We start from the raw sequence: 24,208 nt of genomic DNA on the forward strand, positions 1-24,208 counted from the left end.
AAGTCCCCTCTGGATGTTTGATGTGGCGCAGCACTCTGTGGGGAAAGTGGTTGGCAGCCGCACAGGCCAGACCCATATGTGGAATTTACAGGGGAAGTTTTCTTATCAATACCCCTACGGTGTTGTCTCTAGAACAGTGGTCACTTTTACACTGAAAAAATATATAAACTCAACATGTAAAGTGTTGGTCCCATGTTTCATGAGCTGAAATAAAAGATATGCATAAAAAGCTTATTTTTCTAAAATATTGTGCCCAAATTTGTTTGCATCCCTGTTAGTGAGCATTTCTTATTTTCCAAGATAATCCATCCACCTGACAGGTGTGGCATATCAAGAAGTGGATTAAACATTATGATCATCACACAGGTGCACCTTGTGCTGGGGACAATAAAAGGCCACTCTAAAATGTGCTGTGATCAACACAATGCAAAGGAGATGTGTTGCGCTGCATGAGGCAAATGGTGGTCACAGACACTGACTGGTTTTCTCTTCCACGCCACTAACTTTTATTTTAGATATCTGTGACCAGTCATGTGAAATCCATAGAATAGGGCCTAATGAATTTATTTCAATTGACTGATATCCTTATATGAACTCTAACTCAGTAAAATCTTTGAAATTGTTGCGTAATGCATTTATATTTTTGTTCAATATATTTCAACGATTTCTGTGACCAGCGTAAGTTATACACTAATGACCGACTCAGGTAATATTGACTCCAAGATAGAACTATTAAAAAATCATAGCCACAATCATAGCAAAATCATAACTTTTCTCTTGTAAAAATATCATCAGGCATATAAATGACTTTAGAATTCAAATAACCAAGGCAGATTATTATTTTAATAAGGAAAGTCTGCCTCAAAAGATTTGGTCTGGCTCTATTCTCAGTCTCTACATTAGTCATAGAGATGTTGGCCTGCAATCAAAAGGTGTCTCATAGTAGGAGTGCTGATCTAAGTTACTGTATATTATCGTATTCCTTTTTATTTAAATGGCAACAAAAATGATCCTATATCTGCACTCCTACTTTGAGACTCTTGAAGACCTAGGTCTGAAATTCTAGTTGATTAAGAGTTCCTCTGTTTAGAGGCGTGTCCAGTGTTAGAGGAAAAGAAATGACTCATTTGGGAAAGAGAGTGCAGTTGATTTGGTCCTTGTTTATGTGGGGTGGAGGTTAGAAGGGAATTTATATGGGAATTGGAAAGTGGGTGTTTTATGAAATCAGTATAATGTTCATCGTTTAGTCACAAAATGTGTCCGTGTGTATTAGGCATCTGAGGCATGCTCGTACATGTGCACACACCATCTAGAAAGAAAGGTCACGGTGTGGGTGGTCGCAGAGCCACGAGGAGAGGGTACTTCAGGACATCCATCCACTCTGGATGCATCCCAAATGACACCCTATTCCTTATATGAAATCCTACTTTTGACCATAGCCCTATGGGCCCTGTGTAAAATGAGTGCACGATATAGGGAATAGGGTGCCATTTGGGACTCAGCCTCTGTCTCACCAAATAGGGATCCAGAACAGTGGTCTGGTCATTCTCACAGTAAAGGGAAAATGTGGTGGGTATTCCTTTATGTCTAGTCAATTGTCTAGAATGTCCATGTGTTTCTGGGCCCATATCCACAAAGGAGGAAATTCAGACCTGAGTTACGTGCGCATAAATGGAACATTATTCCATTTTTATGCACTTTTCTCTCTATGTGTATTCTGACCTTGAGGGAAATGCCAGTGCCAGCAAGGTACACGTTTGGAGTGGAGATCAAAGAAATTGAGGTGTGTCTAAAGATACGCCATATTCTGACCTAATAATTCCACCACCTTTACACACGAGGAAACCATGAATAAGGTTGAGCAAACCTGCCGGTTCCAATTCAAAAAAGTATCTCATTTATTTTTTCTGATAGAAATAAGAGCATTCTCCATGAAATGTAATTTATAAATTGATATGATAAGAGCTACATTTTTTTTATGTTACAGCCTGAATTTAAAATGGATTAAATTGAGATTTGTTGTCACTGGCCTACACACAATAGCTCATAATGTCAAAGTGAAATGATGTTTTTCTCAATTTTAACAAATTAATTAAAAATGAAAAGCTGAAATGCCTTGCTTCAATACGTTTTCAACCCCTTTGTTATGGCAAGCCTAAATTAGTTCAGTAGTAAAAATGTGCTTAACAAGTCACATAATAAGTTGCATAGACTCTGTGTGAAATAATAGTGTTTAACATGATTTTTGAATGACTACCTCATCTCTGTACCCCACACATACAATTATCTGTAAACACGGATTTGACCATAAAGATCAGGGAGGTTTTCCAATGCCTAGCAAAAAAAGGGCACCTATTGGTAGATGGGTAAAAATGAAAAAAGCACACATTGAATAACCTTTTGAGCATGGTGAAGTTATTCATTACACTTTGGATGGTGTAACAATACACCCAGTCACTACAAAGATACAGGCGTCCTAACTAACTCAGTTGCTGGAGAAGAAGGGAACCACTCAGAGATTTCACCATGAGGCAAATGGTGACTTTAAAGCAGTTACAGAGTTTAATGGCTGTGATAGGAGAAAACTGAGGATGGATTAACAACCTTGTAGTTACTCCACAATACTAACCTAAATGACTGAGTGAAGGCCTGTACAGAATATATATATTCCAAAATATGCATCCTGTTCGCAACAAGGCACTAAAGTAATACAGCACAAAATGTGGCAAGTGATACATTTTTTTGTCCTGAATACAAAGTGCAAATCCAATACAACACATTACTGAGTACCACTCTCCGTATTTTCAAGCATAGTGGTGGCTGCATCATGTTATGGGTATGCTTGTAATCCGTTAACTGAGCTACAGGGCCTTCCCTGTAGCTCAGTTGGTAGAGCATGGTGTTTGCAACGCCAGGGTTGTGGGTTCGATTCCCACGGGGGGCCAGCACAGAAAAATAAATGTATGAAATGTATGCATTCACTACTGTAAGTCGCTCTGGATAAGAGCGTATGCTAAATGACTAAAATGTATGTTAAGGACTGGGAATTTTCGGGATAAAAAATAAATGGAATGGAGCTTAGCACAAGCAAAATCCTAGAGGAAAACCTAGGAAATTAATTCACCTTTCAGCAGGACGATAACCTAAAACACAAGGCCAAATCTACACTGGAGTTGCGTACCAAGAAGATAGTGAATGTTCCTGAGTGGCCAAGTTACAGTTTTGACATAAATCTACTTGAAAATGTATGGCAATAACTGAAAATGTTTGCTAGCAATGATCAACAACCAATTTGACAGAGCTTGAAGAATTTTGAGAAGAATAATGGGCAAATGTTGCACAATCCAGGTGTAGAAAGCTCTTAGAGACTTACCCAGAAAGACTCAGGGCTGTAATCGCTTCCAAAGGTGCTTCTACAAAGTATTGACTTAGAGGTGTGAATACTTATGTAAACAACATATTTCTGAATATCATTTTCAATAAATTAGCAAACATTTCTAAAAAATGTGTTTTAACTTTGCCATTATGGGCTATTGTGTGTAGATGGGATTTGTTTTAAATCCATTTTGAATTCAGGCTGTAACACAACGAAATGTGGAATAAGTTAAGGGGTATGAATACGTTCTGAAGGGACTGTAGGTAAATGAGTAATCCGTTATGATAAGGGGATTGTAAATGTAGGCTAAATGACAATTGTTTTAGATCTATTTTACCTTATGATCGAGGAGATGAATGTGAAACCAGTCATATGTCAGGAAACTGAAAAGTATATCAACATGACGGTTTGGGCTATTTATGCCCCTTCCCCACAGTGAAGTATGAAATGCTGTGCCATTATGCAGAATTTTAATTGTATGACCTTATAACCAGCAGGGATAAAATGTGGAGACACAAGCCAAATTGGATGACAAGGCAAAGAGCCACTCCAAATGCAACCTTTGTGTTCTCTAGAATGTTTTAATCGAATGCCCCAACTTTTCCTGTTTCCTTCAATTTGTAGGCTATAGCCTATGTTAACTATTATTAGCCACTATCGGTAGCAACCGTAAGTCATAATATGGTATATTTAACTGCCAATTTAGTGTTTGTTCCCTTCCCTACATTGGTATCATAACATTCCATTGTTTGATTTAGCCTAGCTTTATTTATTTCATCTGTTAACGCTGTTACATCATTTTGGTTGTGGCTGAGGGTCAAGTAATATTGGATATTGCTTAATGAAGGCCAAATACAAATTGTAGTAAAAAAAAAAAATTGGGACATGCAGAATTATTAAATCATGATGGAGCTCAAACCGTTACTTAGAACTTGCTATCACACAGTTCCATGATCAGTGAGGGCCCTGAGCAAGGCAGTTAACCCACTGTTCCCCGGGCGCCGAAGACGTGGATGTCCATTAAGGCAGCCCCCCGCACCTCTCTGATTCAGAGGGGTTGGGTAAATGCGAAAGACACATTTCAGTTGAAGGCATTAAGTTGTACAACTGACTAGGTATCTCCCTTTCCCTTTCCAATTAGGGTATATGTATTATATCATACTACGTTATACTATTCTCCATATTCTAATTATATTGAAGGCTAAACTACTTCCAACGCTAACATTGATGAACTTTAATGTGGCAACTTTCAGAATGAATCAAAACACCTTTTTTTATTCATGCGTAGAGGCTCTGTTTTTCCATGAAGTAGGATTCATGATTATTCCCCAAAACACAAATCATGTCTAAAATCAAAGGGGTTAGAAATCTACCCATGGGTTCTGAAACAGAGACAAATATGCAAATGCTTTCATGGCTATCTTTCTATATTCTGAACACAGTCTCTATAGTCTACATTCAAGTCTTGTGCTGATCAAATTCAAATTAAGGGTACACCATATTTGCTTCAGAGAAATGAACAGAAAAAAAAAGAATTGATCAAAAACTCCTAGATGAAATTGGTAGGCCACCCAGGCGTTGTGTTTTCTGCGGTTGAAGTAAATGTATTCAGTGCGCACAAGGAAACCACGCCCACAAACCTGGTTTTGCTCCTCCATAAGGTGAATCTGAATACCAACTACTGAGAAGTGCGTAGGAAAGGCGTGCGTAGTCTGAATCGGCCCCAAAGTGTCTCAGGGCGGATCTAGGATCAGTTTTACCTTTTAAATCATAATGAATAAGAGAGGGGGACCTGATCCTAGGTCAGCGCTCCTACTTACGAGATGCTTTGTGATTACATGTCTGGTCACGTTAAATGAGATTGTAATTCATACTGTTTGTATCTCATCACAGGACCCCAGGTTCAATGCAGAGGTGGATCAGATTACAGGCTACAAGACCCAGAGCATCCTGTGTATGCCCATCAAGAACCATAGAGAAGAGGTAAGACACAATTGACTGTGAAAGTAACCGCCCCTTCCGCTTTACTTCCGTGTCATGTCCTGTGCTGTTTTGAATGGGTTTCAAGGGAGAGTATGTGAATACTTCAGAAAGTATTCACACCCCTTGACTTATTCTACTTTTTTTTATGTTACGGCCTGAATTTAAAATGGTTTAAATTGAGATTTGTTGTCACTGGCTTACACACAATGGCTCATAATGTCAAAGTGAAATTGATTTAACAAATGAATTAAAAATGAAAACTTGAAATGTCTTGCGTCAATACGTTTTCAACCCTTTTTGTTATGTCAAGGCTAAATTAGTTCAGGAGTAAAAATGTGCTTAACAAGTCAGATAATAAGTTGCAGGGACTCACTCTCTGTGCAATAATAGTGTTTAACATAATTTTTTAATGACTATCTCATCCCTGTACCCCACATATTATCTGTAAGGTCCCTCAGTCGAGCAGTGAATTTCAAACAGATTCAACCACAAAGACCAGGGAGGTTTTCCAATGCCTCGCAAAGAAGGGCACCTATTGGTAGCTGACATCGAATATCCCTTTGAGCATAGTGAAGTTATTAAATATACTTTGGATGGTGTATAAATACACCCAGTCACTGCAAAGATACAGGCGTCCTTCCTAACTCAGTTGTTGGAGAGGAAGGAAACCGCTGAGGGATTTCACCATGAGGCGAATGGGGACTTTAAAACATTTAAAGAGTTTAATGGCTGTGATGGGAGAAAACTGAGGATGGATCAACAACATTTTAGTTACTCCACAATACTAACCTAATTGACAGAGTGAAAAGAAGGAAGCCCGTACAGAATAAAAATATTCCAATACATGCATCGTGTTTGCAACAAGGCCCTAAAGTAATACTGCAAAAGATGTGGCAAAGCAATGACATTTTTGTCCTGAATACAAAATGTTATGTTTGGAGCAAATACAATACATCACATTACTGATTACCACTCTCGATATTTTCAAGAATAGTGGTGGCTGCATCATGTTATGGGTATGCTTGAAATTGTTAAGGACTGGGGAGTTTTTCAGGGTAAAAAATGTACTGAATGGAGCTTAGCACAGGCAAAACTGGTTCAGTCTTTCCACCATACACTGGGAGATTAATTCACCTTTCAGTAGGACAATAACCTATAACACAAAGCCAAATCTACACTGGAGTTGCTCAGCAAGAAGACAGTGAATGTTCCTGAGTGGCTGAATTACAGTTTTGACTTAAATATATGTTCAAATATATGGCAAGACCTGAAAATGGTTGTCTAGCACTGATCAACAACCAATTTGACAGAGCTTGAAGAATTTTGAAATTAATAATGGGAAAGTGTTGCACAAACCAAGTGTGAAAAGCTCTTAGAGTCTTACCCAGAAAGACTCACAGCTGTAATCGCTGCCAAAGGTGATTCTAACATTGACTCAGTGTTATTTTATCTTTTTTTACATTTTTTTTTTTTTTTACAAATGTTCACATTTTTCTTCCACTTTGACATTACAGAGTATTTTGTGTAAATCGTTGACAGATATTGACAATTCAATCCATTTTAATCCCACTTTGTAACACAACAGAATGTGGAAAAAGTCAAGGGTTGTGAATGCTTTCTGAAGGCACTGTACCTCAGAGTTTACAATTGAGCAATTGAGGTCAGAGAGAAATAATTTCCTTTTTTTGCTCCTGTTCATCTTTCTGTTTTCTACTCTTTGTAGTTGTGGCTCTGCGTTTTGATGGATGCTCTCCCTGCGTGTGTTTGATCTACTTCTCTCCTCTCTATTCCCCCTCTCTTCTCTTTCGTCTGCCAGGTGGTAGGAGTGGCTCAGGCCATCAACAAGAAGTGTGGAGAGAACGGTACTTTCACTGAACAGGATGAAAAGGTACTGGGGAGAAAGACACTGGTGTTCAAAGCTCTCTTTCTCTGTAAATGCCATGCTCTGAATCAAGCTCATAGTCTTTGATTTCCCTGACAGGACTTCTCTGCCTACCTGGCCTTCTCCGGGATCGTCCTACACAACGCCCAGCTCTACGAGACGTCCCAGCTGGAAAACCGACGCAATCAGGTATGTTGCTGTGTGTGGATTTTTATGTTCTCAAAGTGTGAGTGTGTTTGTGTATGTGTGTGTACGTGCGTGCATATGTAACAAGCTCTCACAGTCTCACTGCAGAATTAAACGTTGTGGCGGATCAATCAGAATTAGTTGGGTTACATAGATAATAAAGATGTTTTATTTGCATAATATGCTTATGTGAGATACTTGTCATTAGAATGTATTCCTTTGGATAATGAATGTTGGCAGTTGCACTTTTCCCTTAGCTGGGGCTCAGTCACTTGGGGCCCAGAGAGGGGAGAGGTCAGACTTGTCTTTCACGTGTCCCTGGTGCTATGCAGAATATCAGAAAGGGAAGAGGACAGAATGGAACATTGTCTACATATGTGTGTGTGTCTTACTGAGGATGGGCCTCTATGAGATAGCACAGACAGAGGAGATTTATGATGTCTTTGGGTAATAAAGCCTAAAGAGCATTCCAGATAACATGAGCTAATGGTTCTGTTCTATACCGTACCAGGGAGAGACGGTTCCAGTTTGGAGTAGGAGGACCAGACACTGGTCTATACAATGAAAACTGTTGACACAGCAGTTGCTGCCTACTATGTTTTATAGATATCTTTCATACAAAACTTAACCTTGTGATCCATTCTATGTATCTGTGGTTCATCATGTACATTGAGAGGGGTGTATCTTGGCTATAAAAGCTCTTTGTACTTTTGTGTTGTGACTTTCAATGGTTCATTAGAGATGGCGTATCATTGAAGGTCAAAGTGCTTTTGCAAAACTCTTATTATTAAAGATGTAGTTTAAGTATAACTCTGACTGGTGTGTGAAGTTTGTAACTCTCCTCATTTGGTAATGCAGAAATTAGCCACCACAACATTCATCCACATTCTCCAAACGTCAAATTTTGAAGTTGCTCCAAACGTCAAATTTCAAAGTGTTTTTGTTGCTCCTGCTGCTCTGTATCATTCCATTTCGCCAAACGTCAAATTTTGAAGTTAAATGTTAAGTTTAGGCACTCAATCCGAAAGGTTAAGGTAAGGTTTGGGATAGGGTTAAAACACGAAGTTTAGGCACTCATTCCAAATGGTAAAGGTTAAGGTTTGGGATAGAGTAATAATAATACAAATAAAAAAAACTGTGTCCATGACTGGGATCAAACACACAACTTTCAGATCCAGAGTAATGGGATAACACCAAGCCACCACCCCTGCTTACAACACCCTAGCAAAACCCAAGCCTACTTCATGGTAAATAGTGTTCACTATTGCCCCTAGTGGAATCTAGAAAAACCCAAGCCTACTTCATGGTAAATAGTGTTCACTATTGCCCCTAGTGGAATCTAGAAAAACCCAAGCCTACTTCATGGTAAATAGTGTTCACTATTGCCCCTAGTGGAATCTAGAAAAACCCAAGCCTACTTCATGGTAAATAGTGTTCACTATTGCCCCTAGTGGAATCTAGAAAAACCCAAGCCTACTTCATGGTAAATAGTGTTCACTATTGCCCCTAGTGGAATCTAGAAAAACCCAAGCCTACTTCATGGTAAATAGTGTTCACTATTGCCCCTAGTGGAATCTAGAAAAACCCAAGCCTACTTCATGGTAAATAGTGCTCACTATTGCCCCTAGTGGAAGGTTTTGACGGCATTTCTCAACGTCCTCAGGAGATGGATAGACATGCAATTTCTGGAACAATCTCCCTGGCATATGCGTAGGTGTGTGTGGGTGGGTGTTATCATTCTTTCTTGTGAGTGTGTGTTCATGTGTTTGTGTTTGTGTATGAGTATGTGGGTGTGTGTTCATGCTGTCATATGTTTGTGTGTGTTAAGGGTTTACTACATCTGTCTCCCCCAGGTGCTGTTAGACTTGGCCAGTCTGATCTTTGAGGAGCAGCAGTCTCTCGAGGTGTTACTGAGGAAGATAGCAGGCACCATCCTCTCCTTTATGCAGGCCCAGGGCTGCACTGTCTTCATAGCTGATGGAGACTCTATGGTGGGTTCACACACACACACACACACACACACACACATGCTTGCTTGCCAGGGTAGTACACAGAGCTTTCAGAGGGCAGGTGCTCAAAATGGAAAAAGGGCACCCACTGGTGAAACGATGACTTTCATAATTCACAACATACCTAACTGCTTCTGTAGCGAAGATTTGACCATTCTTGAGCATAGGCCTATTTATTTCTCTAACAGCACTCATCATCACAAATTGTAAGCAAGCTATACAGCGCCTCCTAAAGACATGATTGACATCGGGAAAAGGGGGTAGGCTATCAGCCGATCAATGATTTTAAATCTGCTGGTTAATATTTAGATTGCGATTTATCTCCAACTGCTCTTAAATATTAACTTAATAATATAATATTCACAATCTTCTAACTCATGATATATGGCTGGCTAGTTGCTTGTGTGGTTATTTTAGACTATCTGTGTTGCTGCTGCTCTGATGTGCAACTCCTGACTGAAGAAGGGATGCAGTCGGAGGGTCGTTGATTCTGCCGCTCCTCTCTATGTCTTTCTGCCTCTCTCTGATGCACGTATCAGCCAACCAGACCAAAAATTGATGGTGCAAATCAAGTGTCATCAAGTGTTAATAAAATGTTATGCTGCTGTGACAGTACTGTGGATATTTAGGGAGCTTGCTACACACACTCGACCAGTGACCACATCTCAAGCCATACATGTTTGGATACCGGGCGCATGCAATCTCCATACAGGGCAGTCTCCATAGAGGGCAGTCTCCATACACGGCGCAGTCTACGTACAGGGCAGACTGAGAAAAAGGCACAACTGGGTGCATGCGAGCTCCGGACAGGGCAGACCAACGAACGGTGTAGGGGTGGCGAACTTGACGACGTCACAACGACATAAGGGCACTGGGTTCAGAACAACGACGACAAAAAAATACTGAAGAAAACATTTTTAATTCCACCACCCAAAAGGCTACTTGGCGAGTGGAAAGGCAAAGGGACAGGTGCTCGGGCACAGGTCGACCCCTGTCTGTGCAATTGCCTGATGCTTGTACGTGCACGCGCACAGGTGCGCACACCCGAATGCACACACGCACACATGCTTGCACGTGTACACACATTCAAAGAGATAAAAGAGAGAATGAATAGAGGCGTCACAGAATGACGGAAAGAGAGAAATAAGGGGATGAATGCTTTTGATTGACACCGGGTAGGCGGAGAGGGCAGCACAGTCCACCTTGCTTACAGTTTCATGGTGAGCGAGAGAACAATTATAAAAGAGAAAGAAAGACAGGAATGATAAACGAGAAAATGCAAGAGATTGTATTGACAGTGAATAGACATGTCTCAGTGAGGAGAGAATAACTACAGGACTTCCACAGTATTCTATAGAGACCCATTCTATTCCGTATTCCTCTTGTGTAGCTCCAGCCTTGAATACCTTTGAGGTTTTCTATTCAGACAGCCCATTGACACACAGCAATCTTCAATATCGTTGGTATGAATGATGATGCTTAATAAAGGGAGAGTTCAAAATAATTCCCATTCATTTCAGGATCAAGGTCTATGGATTTCCCCTAGGCCTACTCTATTGAATTTTCAAAACAGACTGCATGGAATTTGGACTGAGCTCGGCCACTTTTGTACGAAAACATTGAACAAATTTATATTTCGGGTTCAACTATCCCTGACAGCATCCATTGAGAGGCCCTCAGCATTTAGCCGAGTACTTGCGATGCAATCAGCGTTAACAATTGAAGGCTGTTCTGTTCCCTTGTTAGTGGGGGAAATATGAAATGCCATTGTAATAGAGAAAAATGAATGGCTGCATTGAGCCCAGTCCACTAGACAATGAGAAACATTATTCTAGAAGTGCTTGTTTGTGTTCTTTCTGCCTCCTATGATTATGAGAGAAACGGAGCTGAATGGGACTTGGCTTGTCTGTCCAGATCTAAACTGCAACTAGTACATAGAGTAATGTGACTGCTGGTGGCTATGGAAACTAGTAGATAGAGAAATATAACTGCTGATGGCTATGGAAACTAGTAGATAGAGAAATATAACTGCTGATGGCTATGGAAACTAGTAGATAGAGAAATATAACTGCTGATGGCTATGGAAACTAGTAGATAAAGAAATGTGACTGCTGGTGGCTATGGAAACTAGTAGATAAAGAAATATAACTGCTGATGGCTATGGAAACTAGTAGATAAAGAAATATAACTGCTGATGGCTATGGAAACTAGTAGATAAAGAAATGTGACTGCTGGTGGCTATGAAAAGTTACTGTACCACTATCTGCCTTTCTTGCTCTACCCTGTTACACAAACACAAGAATGAACGTACACACACATGCACACCCACTTACACGCATGCAAGCACACACACACACACACACACACACACACACACACACACACACACACACACACACACACACACACACACACACACACACACACACACACACACACACACACACACACACACACACACACACACACACACACACACACACACACACACACACACACACACACACACACAGGGTGGTAAAAAGGACATCCATCCACCAGCATCTCTTTGCTCTGAAGAAGCCCAGTGTTGGGTGTCTGTAGCTGGGTGGGACAGAGGAGAGCATCTACCTGGACTTATATTGACCCTACTGTCTTTTAGAACAGATCCACAGGTAGAGGCACAGCCTCACTCACTGAATCACCCCCTTATTTATCCCTGCCAAGCAGCCAATCACAATGCTTTTTGAGAAGCACACAAGCACAAACACACGCACACACACACAGTACCCACACCCCCCCACTCCCACTTCACCTTTCTGACACACACACTCCCTTTCCCTCCACCTCCTCCACCACCCCCCACCCCACTAAATTGGAATATGGACTTTCAGCTATGACGGGGAGTGTGATTTATTGCAGTGAGCAAGGCGGATTGGAGAACGCTAGCCCAGAGATCTCCATTCTCTTCTCTTATGATGTGTTTATATGTTTTCTGTGAGGGAGAAAGGACAGAGTTTACTGGAGGGAGCTGTAAGCTTTTCTGTCCAAGGCAGAAAATAGTTTTTTTACCAAAATGAGTCAACTTCACAATCAAAAGGGGAGAAAGAGACTTGTTCAATGCCACTGAAATAAGAGTGGCCCTCTGGTAAAAGTTAATCAATCTCGCTGCGCCTACTCTGTTTGTTTTGTGCGTGTGTGTATGCATACACATGTTTGTGCTGTAGACATGTGTTTGGGTGCAAGTAAGACAAACAACTGCAACTGCACAGCACGCTGTGGCCAAGACGCTAACTCCATAATATTTACCCAGCAAACGAGCCGAAATCATCTGAGCCATTAATCTTCCACAGTAGTTAGAAGCAGACCTACTCTTAATTACTGTTAGAGTAACATTTCACATGCAGCTGTCATTGTTATTGATAACTGACAAAGATATGAGTCTGTGATCAAAAACAGACACACTTCCTAAGTCCATGTATTATATTTTGGCTATAATGCTTATGTCCATAAACAGTCAGTATTAATAGCATATACAACACTTATCATCCTTCAGTTGTTATTTGGTTATATGGGGGTTGTCTTATCTAAACAAGCCCAGAAAGGACACTGACCCAAGCCTTCAGAGAGGATGGTACAGTAGATAAGCTTTTTGCTGGTCAAAGATTAGAGCTTGGGCCATAAAGGTTGCTTTGTCACTGTAGCTTCATTAGTACTGCAGCAACTGGCCCAAAAAACTGGCCCAAATAGGGAGCCAGCTGGTTCTCTCTCTCTCTCTCTCTCTCTCTCTCTCTCTCTCTCTCTCTCTCTCTCTCTCTCTCTCTCTCTCTCTCTCTCTCTCTCTCTCTCTCTCTCAAATTGGAAGGCAGTGGCTGCACAGTAACATGCTATATATGACATCAGAGCTCAGGGTCTCCGCTTCACAGCTATGTATGGGGTTTTGACTGACAGCTGTTCTGAACTTGAGCACCGCACGTGACACGAAGTTGCCCCCACCCCTCCTTCTAATTGAGCTCTATGTATTTCCAATGATGAGACGTTGAGGATTATAATAAATACAGCTTTGATGTCATACAAGCAAGTCAAACACCCATGAGTCCAAATGTGCACTTCACATTTCCATATCCTAAAACTTGTGTCATATACAGTGTCAACGTTTATGATCACTATCTTTGATGTACAGTTACAAGATGGCATGGTGTCATACCCTAGGTTGTTCTGAACAGAATGAGCCTACAGTGCCTTGCGAAAGTATTCGGCCCCCTTGAACTTTTCGACCTTTTGAAACATTTCAGGCTTCAAACATAAAGATATAAAACTGTAATTTTTTGTGAAGAATCAACAACAAGTGGGACACAATCATGAAGTGGAACGAAATTTATTGGATATTTCAAACTTTTTTAACAAATAAAAAACTGAAAAATTGGGCGTGCTAAATTATTCAGCCCCCTTAAGTTAATACTTTGTAGCGCCACCTTTTGCTGCGATTACAGCTGTAAGTCGCTTGGGGTATGTCTCTATCAGTTTTGCACATCGAGAGACTGAAATTTTTGCCCATTCCTCCTTGCAAAACAGCTCGAGCTCAGTGAGGTTGGATGGAGAGCGTTTGTGAACAGCAGTTTTCAGTTCTTTCCACAGATTCTCGATTGGATTCAGGTCTGGACTTTGACTTGGCCATTCTAACACCTGGATACGTTTATTTGTGAACCATTCCATTGTAGATTTTGCTTTATGTTTTGGATCATTGTCTTGTTGGAAGACAAATCTCCGTCCCAGTCTTTTGCAGACTCCATCAGTTTTTCTTCCAGAATGGTCCTGTATTTGGCTCCATCCATCTTCCCATCAATTTTAACCATCTTCCCTGCCCCTGCTGAAGAAAAGCAGGCCCAAACCATGATGCTGCCACCACCATGTTTGACAGTGGGGATGGTGTGTTCAGGGTGATGAGCTGTGTTGCTTTTACGCCAAACATAACGTTTTGCATTGTTGCCAAAAAGTTCGATTTTGGTTTCATCTGACCAGAGCACCTTCTTCCACATGTTTGGTGTGTCTCCCAGGTGGCTAGTGGCAAACTTTAAACGACACTTTTTATGGATATCTTTAAGAAATGGCTTTCTTCTTGCCACTCTTCCATAAAGGCCAGATTTGTGCAGTATACGACTGATTGTTGTCCTATGGACAGAGTCTCCCACCTCAGCTGTAGATCTCTGCAGTTCATCCAGAGTGATCATGGACCTCTTGGCTGCATCTCTGATCAGTCTTCTCCTTGTATGAGCTGAAAGTTTAGAGGGACGGCCGGGTCTTCGTAGATTTGCAGTGGTCTGATACTCCTTCCATTTCAATATTATCGCTTGCACAGTGCTCCTTGGGATGTTTAAAGCTTGGGAAATCTTTTTGTATCCAAATCCGGCTTTAAACTTCTCCACAACAGTATCTCGGACCTGCCTAGTGTGTTCCTTGTTCTTCATGATGCTCTCTGCGCTTTAAACGGACCTCTGAGACTATCACAGAGCAAGTGCATTTATACGGAGACTTGATTACACACAGGTGGATTCTATTTATCATCATTAGTCATTTAGGTCAACATTGGATCATTCAGAGATCCTCACTGAACTTCTGGAGAGAGTTTGCTGCACTGAAAGTAAAGGGGCTGAATAATTTTGCACAGCCAATTTTTCAGTTTTTTATTTGTTAAAAAAGTTTGAAATATCCAATAAATTTCGTTCCACTTCATAATTGTGTCCCACTTGTTGTTGATTCTTCACAAAAAATTACAGTTTTATATCTTTATGTTTGAAGCCTGAAGTGTGGCAAAAGGTCGAAAAGTTCAAGGGGTCCGAATACTTTCGCAAGGCACTGTATGTTTGTGTATTGTGAAGAAAATTTCAAGACTCAGGATATGACCCAGATGCAGACTCGGGAGGCGGATAGTACAGTTCTCAGAAGATTTATTAGAAACACGGGGCAGGCAAAGAGCAGGTCGAGGGTGGACAGAGGTTCGTGATCAGTTCAGAGTCAGGTAGGTACAGGACAGCAGGCAGGCTCGAGGTCAGGACAGGCAGAATGGTCAGAACCGGGAAAAACTAGGAAACAGAACTAGAGAAACAGGAGACAAAGGGCTGTGAGACGTAGGTTTAATCCTAGACACATGAAAAGTGGGATGTATACGGAGGGTACAGGGCAACAGAAGATGAACAACAGAGGGGCTAAGGATCTTGGCGCTAGGGAAAGGGTCGATAAAACAGGGGGACAGCTTGCGGGACTCTACCCAGAGGGGCAGATCCCGAGTGGACAGCCATAACCTCTGCCCGAGACGATAACGGGGAGCCGGGGTCCGGTGGCGGTCCACCTGTCGTCAATACCTGGAGGTGGTCTTGAGAAAAGCCGACTTGGTTCTCTTTCAGGTACGGCGACAGCGGCAGACGAACATCTAGGCCGAGAGTAGGCTGACCTCTTCCTCTTGCTCCAGGAAGAGTGGGGGCTGATATCCCAGGGAGCACTCAAAAGGCGAGAGACCAGTGGCTGAGCAAGGGAGGGTGTTGCGGGCATACTCTACCCACACGAGATGCTGGCTCAAGGTGGTGGGATTGGAGGAGAGTCATCTCCAGGTCCTGATTTGCTCGCTCCAACTGGCCGTTAGACTGGGGGTGGAACCTGGAGGACAGGCTGGCCGACAACCCAATGAGCGTGCAGAACGCCTTCCAGAACTGGGACGAGAACTGAGGACCCCGGTCGGAGACCATGTCCACCGGAAATCCATGGATCCGGAACAGGTGCTGCACCATGAGCTGGGCCGTGTCCTTGGCTGAGGGCAGCTTGGGGAGAGGGATGAAGTGGGCGGCTTTGGAAAACCGGTCCACCATGGTAGGGATAACTGTGTTGCCATCAGACGGGGGGAGACCAGTGACAAAGTCTAGGGACATATGTGACCAGGAATGGTGAGGGACGGGAAGTGGTTGAAGGAGGCCAGCCGGAGCTTGCCGAGGAGTCTTATTCTGGGCACCCACGGTGCAGGCGGCGACGATCGCAGTGATGTCAGGAATCAAGGTGGGCCACCAAAAATGTTGTTGTACAAAGGCCAGGGTTGACGGGAGTCAGGATGGCAGGCCAGTCGAGAGGAATGTGCCCATTCCCGAACCGAGGAACGGGCAGAGTCCGGGACAAACATCCGGTCTCACGGACCCGCTTCTCTATACCCCAGATGGGTGCAGCCGCGAGACAAGAGGTAGGGAGGATGGTCTTGGGGTCCGATGGTGTAGCAGTGTGGCAATAGAGGCGTGACAGCACATCCGGCTTCACATTCTTGGACCCCGTGCGGTAAGAGATGGTGAAGTTAAATTGGGTGAATAGCAGGGCCCACCGAGCTTGCCTGGATTTGAGTTGCTTGCCAGTGTGGAGATATTCCAGGTTCTTGTGATCTGTTCATACTATGAATGAGTGTTCCAGTGCCTACACTCCTCCAACGAGGAAAGCGCAAGGCTTTTGGTCTTGGGCCAAACACTGGGACCTCCACCACAACTGCCGGGACGGATCTGGATGGATTAGGATGGGGGCGATAGTGAATTGGTGTTTGAAGTCCAAGAACGCCTGGTCTGCAGCTGGAGACCACGTAAACGGGACCTTGGGAGAGGTGAGTGCTGACAGGGGGGAAGCCCGGGTGCTGTAGCCCCAGATGAACCAGCGATAGAAATTGGCAAACCCCAGGAAGTGTTGCAGCTGCACTCTGGAGGTGGGTTGCGGCCAATCCACCACCGCTCTCACCTTTTCAGGATCCATCTGGATGTTCCCTGCAGCTATGATATACCCCAGGAAGGAGATGGTGGAGCGATGGAATTCGCATTTTTCCCTTTGACTTACAGCTGGTTCTCCAGAAGATGCTGGAGGACTTGTCTGACATGGAGGACATGTTCTTGAGCCGAGTGGGAAAACACAAGGATGTCATCAATGTAGACGAATACGAACCGGTTCAACATGTCCTGGAGAATGTAATTTACCAGGGCCTGGAACACAGCAGGAGCGTTGGTCAGTCCGAACGGCATCACCAGGTATTCGTAGTGCCCGCTAGCTGTGTTAAAGGTGGTCTTCCACTCATCCCCTTCCCGGATCCGTACCAGATGGTAGGCGTTCCGGAGGTTCAACTCAGAGAAGATGGTAGCCCCCTGAAGAGGCTTGAAAGCCGAGGCGATGAGTGGAATCGGATAACGGTTTTTAATCGTGATGTCATTCAGGCCCCGTAGTCGATACACGGACGCAGGGTTTTGTCCACAAAGAAGAAACCTGCTCCGGTGGGGGAGGCAGAAGGACAGATACCCCCTGCAGCCAGGGAGTCCTCAATATACCCCCTGCAGCCAGGGAGTCCTCAATATACATCTCCATTGCCTTGGTCTCCGGACCTGACAGGGAATAAAGCTGCCCCCGGGGCATTGTAGGGCCCGGGAGAATGTGGATGGCGCAGTCAATGGGCCAATGTGGAGGAAGCGTGGTGGCACGGGCCTTGCTAAAAACCTCCCAGAGGTCCTGCTACTCCGTGGAAATGACAGAGAGGTCCAGGGCTTTTCCCAAGCCCGCAGGCAGCGACAACTTCAGGCCACGCCCATGGCAAAACGGGCTCCAACCCAGGATAGAACCAGTAGCCCAGTCAATCAGGGGATTGTGCCTCTGGAGCCAGGAAAACCCCAAAACCACGAGTGCATGAGGGGATTCGATTGGCAGGAACTGCATTTCCCGTAGCTCCACAATACAGACAGCTCTAGGTGTTACGTCTGCGTAAGCTCTCAGCAGGAGACAATCTAGCCCTGCCTAGTTGTATGGGCTCTGGAGGAGACGATTCGACAGCCCTCGGTGAACTCCGAGAGACTTCGGCCGACATCGGATCCACTCGGAAATGTGGGCTTTGGGGATTTACGGGTTTCCTCTGAGGCGAGGTGTAAATCGAGGACGACCGTCAGCGACAGGGAACAGACTCCCTCTCCCTCCTACGTTCCCGTAGCCGTCCATCGATCTGGATGGTCAATGCTATGAGGGAGTCGTGGTCCAGGGGCAGCTCCAGGGCTGTGAGCTCGTCTTTAATCACATCCGACAACCCATGAAGGAACGCGTCGAACAGGGCTTCTGGGTTCCAGGCACTCTCACCCGCCAACGTGCGAAAACCCACCGCGTAGTCTGCCACACTACGAGCTGCCTTGCTCCCGGACAACGGAAAATCTAACACTTTCTGTACCTCCGCCACGAACCCCTCCAATCTGAGGCAAACGGTGGATTGTTGCTCCCACACCGCCATAGCCCAGGCAAGAGCCCTCCCGGACATCAGGGTTATCACGTAAGCTATCCTCGAGCGATCCCAGGGAATTTAAGAGGGCTGCAGCTCAAAAATGAGAGAACACTGGCAGAGAAACACCCGGCAGGATCCGGGATCTCCAGCGTAGCGCTCCGGAGGAGGTAAACGTGGTTCTTGGGAAGCCGGTGTAGATTGGCGAGAAACATCGCTGATAGTGGGGTAATTGTCATTCTGGGGGGTTACTGTAGTGTCGGGCTGACTCACAGACAATCTGCATAATTGCTCCAGCAATGTGTTGAAGGCATGTCTGGAATCATTCCATAAGACCTTGAAGTAACTCCTCGTGTCTTCCGATGGTGGCTCCCTGGAAGGAGACGGCATTGCGGAGCTGGTCCGAGTCTGCTGGGTCAGTCACGGCCAGTTCGTACTATCACGACTCAGGATATGACTCTGATGCAGACATGGGAGGCGGATAGTACAGTTCTCAGAAGATTTATTCGAAACACAGGGCAGGCAAAGGGCAGGCAGAGGTTCGTGATGAGGTCAAAGTCAGGCAGGTACAGAACGGCAGGCAGGCTCGGGGTCAGGGCAGGCAGAGGTTCGTAATCAGGTCAAAGTCAGGCAGGTACAGGACGGCAGGCTGGCTCGGGGTCTGGGCAGGCAGAATGGACAAAACCGGGAAAAACTAGGAAACAGAACTAGAGAAACAGGAAGGCGGGAAAGAACGCTGGTAAGACCTAACAAGACAAGACGAACTGGCAACAGACAAACAGAGACCACAGGTATAAATACACAAGGGATAATGGGAAGATGGGCGACACCTGGAGGGGGGTGGAGACATACACAAAGACAGGTGAAACATATAAACTCAAAATTACGATCTGTTTCTCTGAATTGCTCTGTGAAAGCCTAACACCGTAAGATCATTTTGGCAATAGAACAAGCTTCAAATGATGCCCACCTGACTCAGATTTTGAGTTATAAAGGGCCCATTTTTAGATTGCGTAAACACAAACATGTTCAGGTTGCTGAATGTATCCAGAGTATTTTTTCAGATTTCGTTATCAACAAATGAGGCGAAAAGTACAGGAAATGTAAAATGCACATACAATGAACCGTGTACTGTAATGTTAAATTTCAGTCTTGTGTCAGGTGAACTATTATGTCCTCAAATTTTGGTCTAAAAATGTTCCCATAATCTCCAAAATGTTCTCTTTCAATTGCTACTATGCTTATGCATATGTTTTTCATATTTCTTCTGTAAGAAATAAATTTCAATTTCCATATAGGCCATTTCCCATTAGTGTAAAGGGTTAAAGTAACACTTTAACACTCATTTATACTAACAACGAAGGGATGAATTTACCAAGAATTTCCGTGAATAATATATGAATTTTTTCACCGTAGAGACATTACTTCTTAGACGAGCTATACATTTTCTAGAAATACGAGTTTGAAGCTTTTAGTGTCCATCTGTATGACAAGCCCATATGCTTACGTCAATGTAAAGGTTTGCACAAACTCAACAAAGACATATAATGTCCCTCTGTGTAAACTCCAGCAAATGACAAAGCTAGCCTTAAACAAGCATCCGAATCGTTTGCTAAGTCAGAGCTCCGAAACCTCATTAACTGAGTTCTGTGAATTGTCTAAGGAAGTTGTAAACATTATCCACTGAGCCCCTAGAAGTGGCGACGCTGGGGTGGTTCTATGTGATATCTGATACGGTCCGACATGTGCTTCACCCAATGGGAGGTCGCACACTGACTTGAATCCAACCGAGAGCTGTAGCCGATGTGGTACGTATAACCAACCAGGACAGATAAGGCGACTGGGTTTCGTCTGTCTGACGTGGACCTTTATAAACAACCTGGATTAGTTATTACGCCAAACAATTAGAGACATTTTTTCTTTATACTGAACAAAAATATAAACGCTGGTCCCATGTCCCATGTTTCATGAGCTGAAATAAATTATCCCAGTTCATTTTACATACGCACAAGAAGCTTATTTCTCTAAACTTTTGTCCACAAAATTGTTTACATCTCTGTTAGTGAGCATTGTATCCTTTGTCAAAATAATCCACCCACCTGACAGGTGTGGCATATCAAGAAGCTGATTAAACAGCATGATCATTAAACAGGCGCTCCTTGTGCAGGGGACAATAAAAGGCCACTCTAAAATGTGCAGTTTTGTCACACAACACAATGCCACCAGATGATGCCACAAGTTTTGAGGGAGCTTGCAATTGGCATGCTGACTGTAGGAATGTCCAACTGAGCTGTTGCCAGAGAATTGAATGTTCATTTCTCAACCATAAGCTGCCTCCAACATCATTTTACAGAATTTGGCAGTACCAACCTGCCTCACAACGACAGACCATGTGTAACCAGGCCAGCCCAGGACCTCCACATCCAGCTTCTTCACCTGTGGGATTGTCAGAGTGGGTGGGCCTGGCTCCTCCCAGGCCCACCCATGGCTGCACCCCTGCCCAGTCATGTGAAATCCATATATTAGGGCCTAATGAATTTATTTAAATTGACTGATTTCCTTATATGAACTGTAACTCAGTAAAATCTTTGAAATTGTTGCATGTTGCGTTTATGTTCTTGTTCAGTATATTAGGATCCCCAATAGCCGACGCCAATGGCGACAGCTAGTCTTACTGGGGTCTGACACATAACGAAAAATACCTTACAGACAAAGTACTTTACAATTGACATACATTTAAAAACATTAACATGTAGTGTGCATCTGTGTGCATGACATGTCTCGTTAATCGTCCCCAGTGTTGTTGCTATAAAAATCGACCCGAACATTCTGCTGACATACACAACCATTCAAAAGTTTGGGGTCACTTAGAAATGTAATGGATTAGCTAACACAACGTGCCATTGGAACACAGGTATGATGGTTGCTGATAATGGGCCTCTGTACGCCTATGTAGATATTACATAAAAAATCTGCCGTTTCCAGCTACAATAGTCATTTACAACATCAACCATGTCTACACTGTATTTCTGATCAATTTGATGTTATTTTAATGGACAAAAAAAATGTACGTTTCTTTTAAAAACAAGGACATTTCTAAGTGACCCCAAACTTTTGAACGGTAGTGTAGGTGTAACGCCCTGGCCATAGAGAGTGGTTTTTTGTTCTATATTTTGGTTAGGCCAGGGTGTTACATTGGGTGGGCGTTCTATGTTCTTTTTCTAGGTTTTTTGTATTTCTTTGTTTTGGGCCGTGTGTGACTCCCAATCAGGCACAGCTGAAGTTCGTTGTTGTTGATTGGGAGTCACACATAAGGAGCAGGTTTTTCCTTTGGGTTTTGTGGGGGATTGTTTTCTGTCTCGTTCGTTTTTGACCAGACAGGACTGTTAGCTTTCGTTGCTGTTTGATGTTTTGTTTATAGTGGTTCATTTTATTAAATATTTATAATGAATTCACAACCTCCGCTGCATCTTGGTTTTCTTGCGACGACAGCCGTTACAGAATCCCCCACCAAGAAACGGGCCAAGCAGCGGCGGAAGGAGAAGAGCTATCGGGACTCATGGACGTTGAAGGAAATGGAGAGAAGCTATCTGGAGTCGTGGACTTGGGAGGAAATCCTGGACGGTAAAGGACCATGGGCTCAGGCTGGGGATTATCGCCGTCCGCAGTGGGAGATCGAGGCGGCGAGAGCTGAGAGGTGCTGGTACGAAGAGAGGGAGCGCAATGGACACGGGAGGCAGCCCCCAAATAATTTTTTGGGGGGGGCACACGGGGAGATTGGCGGAGTCAGGCGGTAGACCTGAGCCAACTCCCCGTGCTTACAGGAGGCAGCACAGTACTGGTCAGGCACCGTGTTATGCGGTAAAGCGCACGGTGTCCCCAGTACGCGTTGATAGCCCGGAGCGCTACATGCCAGCCCCCCGCAAGTGCCATGCGAGAGCAGGCATCGAGCCAGGACGGGTTGTGCCAGCTCAGCGCGTCTGGTCTCCAGTGCGCCTCCTCGGTCCAGGTTATCCTGCACCGGCGTTGCGCACTGGGTCTCCAGGGCGCTGGGAGGGTCCAGTTCGCCCAATGCCTGCTCTCCGCCCGTGCCGGGCCAAAGTGGGCATTCAGCCTGGAGTAAGCATGTCGAGCGTCCGTACCAGAACTCCAGTGCTCCCCCACAGCCCGGTTTATCCTGTGCCTCCTCCTCGGACCAGGCCTCCAGTGGGTCTCCCCATCCTGGTCCGTCCTGTGCCTCCTCCTAGGTCCAGGCCTCCAGTGGGTCTCCCCATCCTGGTCCGTCCTGTGCCTCCTCCTAGGTCCAGGCCTCCAGTGGGTCTCCCCATCCTGATCCGTCTGTGCCTCCTCCCAGGACTAGGCCTCCAGAGTGGCCCGCTTGTCAGGAGCTGCCAGAGTGGCCCGCTTGTCAGGAGCTGCCAGAGTGGCCCGCTTGTCAGGAGCTGCCAGAGTGGCCCGCTTGTCAGGAGCTGCCAGAGTGGCCCGCTTGTCAGGAGCTGCCAGAGTGGCCCGCTTGTCAGGAGCTGCCAGAGTGGCCCGCTTGTCAGGAGCTGCCAGAGTGGCCCGCTTGTCAGGAGCTGCCAGAGTGGCCCGCTTGTCAGGAGCTGCCAGAGTGGCCCGCTTGTCAGGAGCTGCCAGAGTGGTCCGCCTGTTCGGAGCTGCCAGAGTGGCCCGCCTGTTCGGAGCTGCCAGAGTGGCCCGCCTGTTCAGAGCTGCCAGAGTGGCTTGCCTGTTCGGCGCAGCCAGGGTCGTCCGCCAGCCGGGCTCAGCCATCGCCGCCCCGCCAGCCGGGGCGCAGCAAGGGACACCCGCCAGCCGGGCGCAGCCAGGGTCGTCCGCCAGCTGGGCGCAACAAGGGTCGCCCGCCAGCCGGGCGAAGTCAGGGTCGCCCACCAGACCTTCAGCGCGGCCAGGTGCGCCACCTAAAAGGGCGACGCCAAGGGTGGGCAGAGGCCACGTCCCGCACCTGAGCCGCCGCCGTAAGAAGGCCCACCCGGACCCTCCCCTTCAGTGTCAGGTTTTGCGGCTGGAGTCCGCACCTTGGGAGGGGGGTACTGTAACGCCCTGGCCATAGAGAGGGGTTTTTTGTTCTTTATTTTGGTTAGGCCAGGGTGTTACATTGGGTGGGCGTTCTATGTTCTTTTTCTAGGTTTTTTGTATTTCTTTGTTTTGGGCCGTGTGTGACTCCCAATCAGGCACAGCTGAAGTTCGTTGTTGTTGATTGGGAGTCACACATAAGGAGCAGGTTTTTTCTTTGGGTTTTGTGGGGGATTGTTTTCTGTCTCGTTCGTTTTTGACCAGACAGGACTGTTAGCTTTCGTTGCTGTTTGATGTTTTGTTTATAGTGGTTCATTTTATTAAATATTTATAATGAATCCACAACCTCCGCTGCATCTTGGTTTTCTTGCGACGACAGCCGTTACAGTAGGTGGATGCATATACCCCTACGTCTAAGACAAAAGCCAAGAGTTAAACCTATAGGACTTGGTGGAAACATTCCCTGACAGGATAAAAATGTAAACCAA

The 24,208-nt window shown here is 44.8% G+C and overlaps 1 protein-coding gene across 3 annotated transcripts in view; it reads left to right on the plus strand.

Moving 5' to 3' along the window:
- LOC106577501 (cGMP-specific 3',5'-cyclic phosphodiesterase) overlaps window positions 1-24,208 on the plus strand; it is a 92,661-nt gene that overhangs the window by 41,233 nt on the left and 27,220 nt on the right. For all 3 annotated transcript variants that reach the window (XM_014155561.3, XM_014155558.3, XM_014155559.3), the window contains exons 4-7: window positions 5,270-5,359; window positions 7,176-7,247; window positions 7,341-7,430; window positions 9,281-9,418. In XM_014155561.3, the coding sequence (XP_014011036.1) occupies window positions 5,270-5,359; window positions 7,176-7,247; window positions 7,341-7,430; window positions 9,281-9,418 (390 nt within the window). The remainder of the gene's footprint in view (window positions 1-5,269; window positions 5,360-7,175; window positions 7,248-7,340; window positions 7,431-9,280; window positions 9,419-24,208) is intronic.

This window comes from Salmo salar, chromosome 18, assembly GCF_965601325.2.
Source record: "Salmo salar chromosome 18, fSalSal1, whole genome shotgun sequence".
NCBI classification, from domain to species: domain Eukaryota; kingdom Metazoa; phylum Chordata; class Actinopteri; order Salmoniformes; family Salmonidae; genus Salmo; species Salmo salar.